Raw genomic sequence first — 12,129 nt, 5'->3', positions numbered from 1 at the left:
CTTAGGAATGAACCTGGCAATGCACAGATGGTCATAGTCTTTCTTATTGATGTTCTTGCCTCTGCAAAAATGACTCTGAAATGTCCTCATCACTCTGACTCTGTCCAGAGGCTGCAGCTGCTCCCGCAAAATGTTCCATTAAACTACAGTCAGACAGCACCCACCACTGTATGGATGCGGTCACCTGCTCTTGATACTTTGCTCCGTCTTCAGTGATGTGAATGACAAGTAAAACCCCTTATTGCACCTCCGCCCTCTTTCCTATCATGTCTGCTCTGCTAGCCGCTCAGATGTGAAGAAGCGATCAATGCCTTTCCCTTTTTAGATTGAGGTCAATGCTTGAACAGTTTGCAAATAAAATATGCATTAAACTGTGTAAGCTGGAAAGTGAAAAACAGAGCCTTAAAAGCTCCTAAAGAAAGATGGTGTCACTTTCTATATGATTATCCCAGACAATTCATTTTGTATAGCTGACATGTTTACAATTGTTGCTTTTTTTCCCGTTTTTTTTTTTTTGTTAAAAAGTGTTATTAAAAAGAATTGCTGTTTTTCTTTCACTTAAAGAGAACCTATCACCAGATCTCAGTAGCCCAATGACATATGTCATCTGTCACCCTGAGTAATTTGATGGCTTGTTTAGATAAATCCCTTCAGCTATTCCGAAGATATAAGCCCTTTTAGCTTTGATGTCAATTAGGGGCTAGTGGTAGCACTGCATGACATACAGTACACAAAGACACCGCCCACTTGGATAGTAGACAAGTGCATACACAATAATGGGCCTATATCTTTGGAATGGCTGAACAGTACGCCAAAAAAAATGCTCAGGACCGGTTCACATCAGCGCTTGGGCCATTCTGTTACCCTATCCGTATGAAATATGCAGAGAGAAAAGTCCTGCAAGCAGCACTTTTCTCTCCGCATTTTTTGTATGGAAACAGAGTGGAAGCCACACAGACGCCATTATAGTCAGTAGTGACTATGACTATACCAGGTCATAGTGGTCACAGTGCCAACGCGTCCAGTTTATTCTTGGTTACTGCCACTTCATATTTCCAGACTTCCTCCAAAGTGTAATGTTTTTTGTTTTTCAGGCCAGGTCCCAACTCCCCAATTTCGTGGGTGCAGGCATGTGTACAGATTCTAGATCCCGAATCAAAATGGAGGAAGAAGATCCTTCTTGGCTTGCACTTCTATGGGATGGACTACTCCGCTCTCGGTGCTTCTGGGGAGCCAATTCTGGGGAACAGGTAAGAATGGGATTTCTTTATAGTGAAGGGTATCTGCTGTTTTGATCCCGTAAAATGTCTGCTATCCCTAGACAGGTATTGGGTTATTCAGTTCCGGTATACCTTGCGTAATAGTCAATGGTATTTGGTTGACTGAGAAAAACAAGTTTTAATCCGCTTTGTGCTGTGATCACAAGTGTCATGGAGGTAGTATCTTCCTGTGATCCCTGCGGGGAACACGTAACGCCTCTACTTAGCTCTCAGTTGTCTCCTGGTTCATTGCTAGAGGCGTCGCTCGAGCAATTTGGAAGGGTTGGAAAGAATTCAGTGCACTGAGCCCAGGACATTGCGCGGGAAGGGACCGACCCCGTCACATATGAGAGGGCAGGATGCCGGAACGCAAACTAGTTTTCAATTTAGGTATGGGTAGTGGTGGTGGGGGGGGTGGGGGGGGGGTGGAGGAGAATTTTTACCAGTTCTAATTCATTCCTCCTCTACCAAAAGCATACATTTCAGGGGTAACTCACGCTAGATTTCTTTTCGGTTGAGCCTTCCCTGTGCCAGTCTGCCTAATCTCCACCAAGTGATGAACATGTTGGAAAATGCAGAAAGTGGTGCATTTTTCTTGGAACCAAAAATGTGCCACTTTTGTGTTAGAAAACTGGGGTGTCTATTTTAGAAAATTCCCACCGGTGTGTTCATTTAATAAAGTAATTTTTTTTTTTTTTTTTTGGGGGGGGGGGGGGTCAGAGTTGCCGACAGTTTCCCTTTTAAGGTGTAAAGTTTGCGGTTGGAGTGAATTTTTCCAATTCCTTACCGGGCTTTTTAATTTTTTTTCATTTTGGGTATTATGCACTAGAAAAGACGTAGTGATGTTTTGTTGCTTGTTTTTTGTTTTTTTTCCCCTATCTCTGAGAGGTTAAACAAATGATCCGCTCAGCCTGCGCGTATAGAAAGACTCAGAAGCTGTTACTATAATTGTTTTACTTATTTGTATCTCGCAAGACATCAGCATAGCTCCAAGCACAAAACAGCAGATTCGGGAAGATCAACTTCTCCGTTATCTGCTTGAGAAATAGCACTTTAAGACTTACTTTGCCATGGAAAGCTGCTGCAGCTATTTTGTGTATTTTAGATGCCAGGAAGTACGGCGGGCCTTAGAATTTGTCAATGCTGTTGATATAAATTGTAGCATAATGTGAATATCCACATTCTACCATACACAAATGGTAACAGCTCCCTCAGCGCTCACTATAAACATGTCATAAATATAACAACCACCAGGAAAAGTAGGGTTTGTAGCAACTTTGGAGGTGATATATACAGGAATAACAGTATGCAATGTGTACAATTGCCTGTTTAACAGTCTGTAAGCAAATGCCAAGACATAGTTAAGGTTTCTCTTCTCCATTGTCACATTTTCTCATGTTGTACGTTACTTATAAAAATTTCTCTTTTCAAATGTCCCTGTTTGAAAAGTGACGTGATAGCCCAAGTAATCACTCCAATTTATTTTAATTTTGCACATACAGATGTATCATTCCTTACCCTTGACTGGACAAGTCCCATTATATGTCCTATGAGATCATCGGCTTTTTAAAAAAACATGATTTTGTTATAATTTATTATAAGATGTTTATTATATTGTGACGCCACCCAGTGGTTGTGTTGTATTACGACCTGTTAAGGCACATTCGGGGTCTGTGGTAAAATGGGTGGATGGCAGATGAACGATGTCCGTGTGCTGCACTTGCCTACACAGACCTATTCATTTCATTATTCATGTGGAAACAGAGTGGAAACCACGTCGACCCCATTATAGTCTATGTCAGGGATCAGCAACCTTCGGCACTCCAGATGTTGTGAAACTGCAACTCCCAACACACTCCATTCACTTCCATTGGAGTCCCAATAACAGCAGAGTAAGTATGCATGCTGGGAGTTGTAGTTTTACAGCAGCTGGAGTGCCCAAGGTCGCCTACCCATCGTCTATGGGTACTCGAGTATAAGCCGAATTTTTCAGCACAGTTTTTGTGCTGAAAAAGTCCCCCTCGGCTTATACTCGAGTCAGCAAAAAAAATTAAATATCCCTAGAATACATACAAAAGTAGAAAATTACTGTGAAACACATACACATACACTGCAGATACCCTACATACAGCCAGGCTGAATTCTAAGTGGGGGGAAAAACCCAGTCCTCAAGCTCAGGGAAGGGGCAGACAGACAACCAAGACACCCCCTCCCCTTCCCCAGCATCTACTGCACCCAAAAACTCCGAGCATTTTAATTTTTTAAATTTTCCAGTAGCTGCTGCATTTCCCCCCCTCAGCTTATACTCGAGTCAATAAGTTTTCCCAGTTTTTTGTGGTAAAATTAGGGGCCTCGGCTTATATTCGGGTCGGCTTATACTCGAGTATATACAGTAATCGCTTTTTTGTGCGGATTAGATTTCTTCTTGGGGACCTCCCTGAACGGAAACCCGAATGCAGATGTGAATGTAGACCATGATCAATGCCTTCTCCCATGTGACATGATCTGTGAATAGACTGAACATGCTGAATGAGCAATGAGATATGTTTTAGCTCTTCCTTCTTGGGAAGTTTTAATGCAGTGGTTATGACTGCGGCTGACCCACTGCTACTCTGTATCACAGATTGTATATGTTGGCCCGGGGCTGGTAACAAGCCTCTGGTTATGACAGGTTTTCCCTGAACGTCTGCCTCTATAATATTGCTATATATAGCCTGCACAAGTGACACTAATACAGTAAGAGTGTCTCCAGCTTTCCCCAAAAGTGCATTCCTGCAGCTGCTAGAGCTTATTTGACACGAGACATACATTACCAAGGACACATCTAAACTTTGCCACCAAAAGCCATATTGTAAGATTTTCTGCTGAATATATGATTGTATTAGGAGTGCGACTGATAAATAATTGTGATATTATCAAATCAATGCCAGATGCCAGTAATGTGCTGCAGATGGTGCCTGTAACAGTAACAGTGGTATTTTGTGTCTAAAGATGTATGGCGCCTATACATGTATGGTGTGGACAGAAGGTACTTAAGGCTCCAAGCCATGAATGTACATGTCTGTCAACAGCAGGTCTCAGCACCCAAGATCGGATATAACTCCAATTCCTTGTGTTTGGCGAAGAAAGTAGTGACTGCAACATCTAAGGAGTTGTATTTCCTTTCATTACCTCCCCCTGTGCCATGGCAGGGTGTCTGTGTCTTGTTACAACAGCCCGGGGCCTGATTAGGGCTTATGGGTCTGCCATCATTGTCCCCCTATTCAGTTTTGCTCCTGGATGGCTATCAGAGCCATATATTATTTATCCAACATTGTGAACGCTGTAGGATAAAAGTTAAGAAATACGCCAGAAATGTTGAGGTTGTTTAGGAGTCATCACTCTTCGTAAAATTGGAAAAAAGTGACTAAAAAGTTTTATGTACTCCAAAACGGTATAAAATAAAGTACAGCTCATCCCACAAAAAATAAACCAAGCCTCGACCAGCTCTGTAAATGGAAAGTTAGAGTTATGACTCTCGGAGCATGGTGACACAAAAACAAATAATTTTTTTCAGAAACAGTGTTCACAACTACAATGTTATACCAAATTGTTATCTTGGTTGTCACTGTCATTGTATTGATGTATAGAATAAGAATATAGTTATTTATTTAGTACCGTGAGCAGCAAAAACTGTATAATGTGAAAAAGCTATGTCAAAATTAGTATTCGTGAAAGTTCATAAAATGTAATTCATATTTTATAGGCGCCCCAAAAAGGTGCCATTGAAAAATATATATTATCCTTCAAAAACAAAAACTAGCACTCAAACAGATAGTTATAACAATGAAAAAAGCATGGTTTTCTGAATGCAGCCACAAAATTTTTTTATAAATTGCAGCGTCCTTAAGGGGATAAAGACTGTATTATTTAAAGGTAAGTTTTTTTTATCACTTTCCGTCTTGCTGGTTCTTAGGCCATCTATTAGCTAGCACAGAAAACATCTATAATCAGCGTCTCCAGCATGTCCTTGCATAACATAGACAGCCCATTATTTTCAATGAGCTCTGTGTAATGCTTCATTTCACTTGTGGTAGTTCTGCAGGAAAATTGAAGACTTGCTGTTGTGTTCCCCCGTAAGCTGGCTCTACACAATTAATGTATACTGGTTAAACGCACTGACCATCTACTGTGTACCGGGCCTCACAACCCTCGCTCAGTGACAGGTGCCAGGGGAGAGAGGGGTTGGGCATGATGGATTTTAACGTGCCCCATCCTTTTGTTGTTAGGGAGATAAGTTGCCACTAGTGGAGTCCGGCTGCAACTTACCGTACTATCTTTTCCTAACTGAAAACTACTGCATGGTTGTCTGAGACAAATCAAGATTAAATAAAAGTGACATACAACAAGCAAACAGTTATAAAATAAGAAGGGAGAAGAAAAGAGAAACCCTTAGAATTGACAGTGTTTTTCTGATTCCATGGAGATGAATCTAAGCTCCCACCCAGCTTGGCTGGCTCCACAGGTGTGACAAAGTTTTTCTGATCTTCATGCAGTTTTTATAATGATAGATCTTACCTCAGCCCTTCTGGATCATTATTCTAGCCCTCTGTTAGTTACTGGACAATGGATTAATAAGGAGGCGAGTCCCAAGAATATTAGTTGTTCCTGTATTATTCACTCCCCTGTATGGGAAGGGGTTTGTCTATCTACTCTGTCTGGGAAAGTTGTCAGGTGCCTCAGTGTTGCAAACCAATAGAGGGCGCTCAATGGAATGTGCAAGCCTGTCTTCCCTGATGTAATTAGGAAGACAGAATCTCAGTGATATAGCCCAAGAAAGGCTGCTCCCTTTAGCATCATGCTTGACCTTCCAAGAGGCCTTTGTTTTGCAATGATGCTGGGATTATTACCAGGTATAGTCACTCAACCGAGGACGGCCGTTTCGATGTTATTGCATCTTGTCAGCCCAGTGTAGAGAAGACTAACCTGGTAGAGGTGAGAGGCTTAGACAGGGTTGGTGGGATATCGTCACTCCTTGGGGAGAGACCACCATATAGGTGTGTGGAGACTTATTAAGCCTTTAGCACTCCATTTTGCAAGGGACCATGGGAAGAATATGCAAATCTGTCTCAGTCCCTACATCTTACACTGTCTTCACTCGCTGATCCCTCTTGACACCCTACAATGTGACTTAGCCAATCGCTGGCGTAGACGGCCACCTCATATTGGCAGGAATGGGATGAGAATCAGTAAGGCGAGTGCTGCTTCTTTTATTATTTGGTAACCTATTCTGTGCCTTTAAAAGAAAAAATATCCCCACCAGACTGCCCCTTTAATGTCGATTTACTATATTTTCTTTAATATAAATTTATATACCCCACAATCCAAACATTTTTTATAACCCTCCTATCAGGCCCAACTTCAGATTAAGAAAGTTATTCTATATATTTTTATAGACATTTATTACAGAAATCCGGTTAATGATATGTACCATTTTAATAAGGTAAGATTTTCCAAGTGAATGCGCGTCTTCTGATGTATGTGACGACCATCCAACCTGCAGACGGCTATAAATAGCAGCGTTCCTTATAGTTCCTCCTTTCTCCCCAGTTAGAGGCTTTGCTTCGGCAGGTAATTAGGTTACCTTATGCTCTGAACATAAATTCTCATTTAATGTTAGGGGATCCGTGGGACATTTCCAGTTCAGTGACTTTAATGGATTGGGCTTTCTCGGGGACATGGTACATTTTGGCAGCAGAGCACTGCAAAAACGCATCACCTGCAAGGTGACACTATGGTAGTCAGGAGTGAGTCTGCCATCATTAATTCTGTCACTCTTGGTTTGGGAACACTGTTAGCGTGTCCTATCGATTACACGGTATTGGAGACAGACGGGCTCCCTGTGTGATGCGTGGAGCAGTGCCATCGCCTTGTGGCACGGTGGGCTGTAGAGAGGGTTGTAGAAGGATTTCTGTACAATGTTCCTTGTCCTTAGTGACATGTTTATCACTTGTATATCATTGTCCTTATATGTTTCTAATGAAGGCATGGTCTCATCAGGACGGTCCCTACCTATATGTCATCCTATATGGAGTTCCTCATTGAGACAAGCAGTAGACCACGCTCCAGCCATACAACTAAAGCGCTATTTATCTGTCTCATTATCGGTCAGTTTGGTGGAGATCTTTGGTGCTCCTATAAAATTGTTCTTTGACCGAAAAGTTATCAAACAAATGCAGTATCTCCAAATTTTTCCCAATTGGTTAAACCTACATGGACTACAGGCTGCCAACAGTAGGAGAAGGACCAGGCGTGGACCCACAGGACACCAAGTCTCAGGAATTGCGCTTTCACCACATCGAATTTTGTATTGGCTTTATTCGGCAAAACAACACACTACGCGTTTCGTCCTTCAAACAGCCCTTTATCAAGTGTATTAAGCTGTATAGCCGTGCCAGATGCATACGCCGTGCAGTACAGGCTGCCAACAGACGTCCATGACAGCTAGTAGCCCAATAGTTGAGCAAATGTTCAATAAAAGACTCTATGGACAAGTGATTTTCAAGGAAGTTTGTCATCACAACCCAACATTATAACGTAGCCCCGCAGTGTTTTCCCTATAGCCATGTCATTCCTGGACTGTAATGAATCTTCTTATATATGTAAAGGGGTGTCCAAATGATAACCATTATTTAAAAATGGCTCAAAAAGTTATATTCATCCACTGTTCCCCTAACATTTCCATTTCAACACTTTCTTGTATCCATTTGTGGTCGCTGCCTTCCAGTTACTCTTGACTCACATGAAGTAACCCCTCAACTAATCTGTATGTGAATTTTTTATTTTATTTTTTTATATTAGGCCATGGAGGGTGAATAAAATTAAAAAAAAAAAACATACTCACCTATCCCCATTTCTCTGGTGGTACTCCCAGCAGAATCCAGTCCTGCTGCTCTGCCGTCTTGTATTGCCAGAAATGGAAGGAAATGACATGGAACATCACAGGTAGCGATTTCCGTGTCCTTTGCCGAGGTCACTAATTAGCCTCAGAGGTCACATGCAGTGGGGACAGGAGCAGTATGACCGGACTGTGTTGGGAGAAAACTAAACTGCTATTTATCTGTCCCATTATCCCAAAAAACGGTTGCCATGACCTTTACTTGATAGTAGGAAGTTGCCAAGATCATCGTACATAGCAATCATCCTTCCATGATTTCTTCAGGCTTCTCTTCTTCCTCTTTAAGCAATTTAATAATGGAATGACTCCAAATCCCTCAATTTCTGTGTAGCTCTGCACTGTACTGCACTTGTCTTGTCACTTCCAGCGCTTTCATCCAACTGAACTGTAATGTGTGTTGCAGGCCTAGTTATGCCTCAGCCTACACAGACAAGCTCAGCTTTCTAACACTGAGGTAGATAACGTATCGAACACCCCTCATACCGGCCTTGTGGACGGCCTGGCGGAAAGAACAGATCCCTGTATGAGGGTTAAAGGGTCAAGGCCGGGGAGTCTGCTGGGATAACGCCCTTAGAGGTGGCCCAAAGTGCAACCAGTCTGGTAGTATGGTGAGTCCACGATCTGCTGCCTTCCCACATTACATACTCCATTATGATTCTTTTTCTGATCAGTTTACATTGTCTGAACAACCCCCTTATACTGACAGTGTAGGCGCTAATAGTGGGCACCGATGCAATGTAGGAGGCTGTTTATTGGAATTGTCACTATGTAGGGGCGGTCATGTTCCCACTATAGGAAGAAACTTAAGCAAAGGAACAAAACATCACCTGGTCTTTAGTGCCTCCAGATTGTAAAATTTGACACATAGAAAGTGACAGTGACATTGCCCAAGGTCATGCTAATCCCACTGAATATTTCTGTACAGTCTAGTCTGTTTCCAGCCAGCAATCCATATGTCAGGGACAGCAAGTCCTCAGCGTGCTCCTGACATAACCTGGCACAGAGAGCTTCCACTGTCACTTCAGACTACAGTAATAATGAGCAAGATCACACGGACAGCAGATTCTTATGTAGCCAATTCTTACCAAAAGCTTTTTACATTCTTAAAGCAAAACTGCTTCAAAATTAGGGCTTTTAAATATAATTATTCATTTGGGGGGCTTCGGTGTTGGGGTTACAGAACATTCAAGTATCTGTGTCACAATTAGAACTAATAGAGGAGAATTTATGATGAATATCGGATGTTGGATAGCAACATTTCTTACCATTCCCCTCGACTGGTCATATCCCGAGTTGTATGGCACACGACCACCACATTTTTTAACAACATAATTTTACAACACTCTGTCACACAATGGATGTCCTGTTTGTGTTTATGGGCTGCCAAAGAGGGGCAGACACTGATAGCTGAGGGCCCTTGTGCATAAACTATCATGGGCCCCTTCTTCTACCATATTTAGACACATAACACCATCCCCTCTAATAATCAGACAAGTAATTCTTAGCCTTGAAGTTCATAAGTTTAGGCATTTACCTGCAATCTAATATACTGTACGAAGATGCTGTGTTCCCAATACTTCCGCCCTTGCAGTAATTAGAAATGGTCGAAACACATTGGACTGAGTACTGGCAGCCATGGATCAGGTGATTGGTGGGGGTGCTGGGTGTCAGACCCCGATCAGTAGCAAATGTCTGGAAAACACCCTTAAATTTTAGAGAGTCTTACAAGCAATGCTGACTGGGAAAAGGTATATAAAGTTCTCCTCCAGAGGGTTCTGCCAATCCTCCGACTTCATTTTTCCACCGTGGCCCGACTCAAACTCCTCCTAAGACTCCAACTCCCTCATAAATAGCCATGGTCAGTCAGAAGCTGCAGAGCTCCTGTAACTTTTAGAAAAAGCTAATGGGTGGATTCCTGTAAGTAAATATGTAACCAGGTATGAATCTAATTACATTATAAAATATTCATAATTGTATAACATAATTAAAATTTGTTAATTTGAAGCTGGAGTCTGGCCCTGACTCCAACTCTACAGCCCTGCTGGTCCAGAAGGAAGAAAACAGTCTCTAGATAGGACTATGTTAGTCAACGTTTGACCTATTAAAGAGCCTCAAAACGCGTTGGGAAACCAGTGAAACTAGATTCTCCTCCACAAGGAAGAGACACTCAACTATAGACAGCTTTTTGTGGGTTCTTGTCCCTGGTCCATACAGGACATGGTATTCTACTGGTGAGCTGAATGATGTTGTTGGGGTATGTTGCTTTTTTTGTCAGTGCCGAGGCACCAGCTGATGTAGGGAGTCTTATTGATATCGTTCCCTGTTATATAAATCAGCTCTCCTCCAGAAGGAAGACGACTGCCTCTGTAATGGTATGAAGGGAAGAACTCTGAAACCATCGTTTACCTATGGGAGACCATTTATGAAAAGTTGTCTTATCATTGGCAATGGCGTTAAATTGTGCGTTACGGCTTCTTTATAGGAAATGCCAGTATACATTTGTAAATGTTGCGCAAAATCTGAAGGTACGGCACGTGTTTCCTATGGGACTTTCTCAGCACCAATACATTGTTACTGGTTGGCCCTTCCGACATGTCTTCCTAACTTTTGATCAAGAAACTTTAGTGGATGGAAACCAAGGGGTTAATTGAAGCCGCCTTTGCCAAGGTACTGAATCATTTATGGAGCGGAGTACCCCATCCCTCGGCAGAGACCTCTGGAATTGTATCGGTGCCGTGTGTATAAAGGTTAGGCGGGATTGTTCTGAATATTCGCCTCTGATAAATAAAATAACTGATTATTTATTCATTAAACTGAAGGCAGGCAGCGGGAAACCCGCAATGTTATTAATGGGAAGTTGTAGCCATTACCTGCCAATTTACTCACTAAAAGCTGCGGACGGTCAGGCTTAATCCGACTATTTCAGGGCTTAGTGTCTGACTTATTGCTTCACGTCTGCAGTTTTATTGCAGCCTATGAGCGGACATTTTCTAATTAAAAGGGTAATGGGGGATTATTAGGTTAGATCATTCTTAGGATAACTCCGTATATCCTTTATGGTCATCACTATAACCCAATGATTACTATTGCTATCCCTCAGTATACACAGTAAGAGAGCGAGGCTGAAGTTGGGTAGAATATACGGCACGATAAATCGCGCGACCACGGATAAAGTCGTCGATACTCTTTAGGCTAGGTTCACGTCACGTTTTTCGTACTGATATTAGAACATTGGGGGAAATTTATTATTTAATTACACCAGATATCCGGCATAAGGTCCTGGGGTTTACGACTTTTTAATTGTCGCAAATGGCGCTTTTACACCTCTCCCATCACTTTCATGAAAGCAGGCATCAATAATATAATACATTGCAGTACAACATCTGAAATTGACCATTTAGTTTGCCAGAGATGGAGGCTTAATGGATATCTATCACTGCAAAGCATCAATAATATAATGCGTGCGGTATAGAAGTGCTGCACCGTATTAGAACAAGTTTGCTACCCTAGTGTTCAAGTCCGTGATTGGGATGAATTCTAAATCTTAAAAATAAAAATAAATTACAGATTATTAGTATTAAAAATACAAAAAAAAAAAAAAAAAAAAAATAGATGAGGATTCTTTAGGCTCATTCACACTGGCACTAAGGGGGCAGATTATGGTGCGTAATCCACGTCATAATCCGCTCCCTCACAATGGTGGTCTATGTAAACCGCCAGCGGGCTGCCCTTTCTTCAGGCAGCTCGTTGGGCCGCAGCGTCCTCCTGGCGGCAGCAGCCTCCAGAGTCGGCTCATTCATTTGAGCCTGCTCCGGATGGGCAAGCCACGACTGTCGGAGGCTGTAATAGTCGTGGCAGGCGGGTTAATTGCGGATCCCCACATCACTCTCGGTGCCAAAATCCGCCATACCGCTCCCCGTGTGAACTTAGCCT

General features: G+C 42.2%; 1 protein-coding gene across 2 annotated transcripts in view; it reads left to right on the top strand.

The window, feature by feature from the left end:
- CHID1 (chitinase domain containing 1) overlaps positions 1-12,129 on the top strand; it is a 215,050-nt gene that overhangs the window by 102,830 nt on the left and 100,091 nt on the right. For both annotated transcript variants that reach the window (XM_075281312.1, XM_075281313.1), the window contains exon 10: positions 1,095-1,250. In XM_075281312.1, coding sequence (XP_075137413.1) covers positions 1,095-1,250 — 156 coding nt within the window. The remainder of the gene's footprint in view (positions 1-1,094; positions 1,251-12,129) is intronic.

The sequence above is a fragment of the Leptodactylus fuscus genome, chromosome 7, assembly GCF_031893055.1.
Source record: "Leptodactylus fuscus isolate aLepFus1 chromosome 7, aLepFus1.hap2, whole genome shotgun sequence".
In the NCBI taxonomy this organism is placed as follows: Eukaryota; Metazoa; Chordata; class Amphibia; order Anura; family Leptodactylidae; genus Leptodactylus; species Leptodactylus fuscus.
This window is presented reverse-complemented; position numbering and strand designations above follow the sequence as displayed.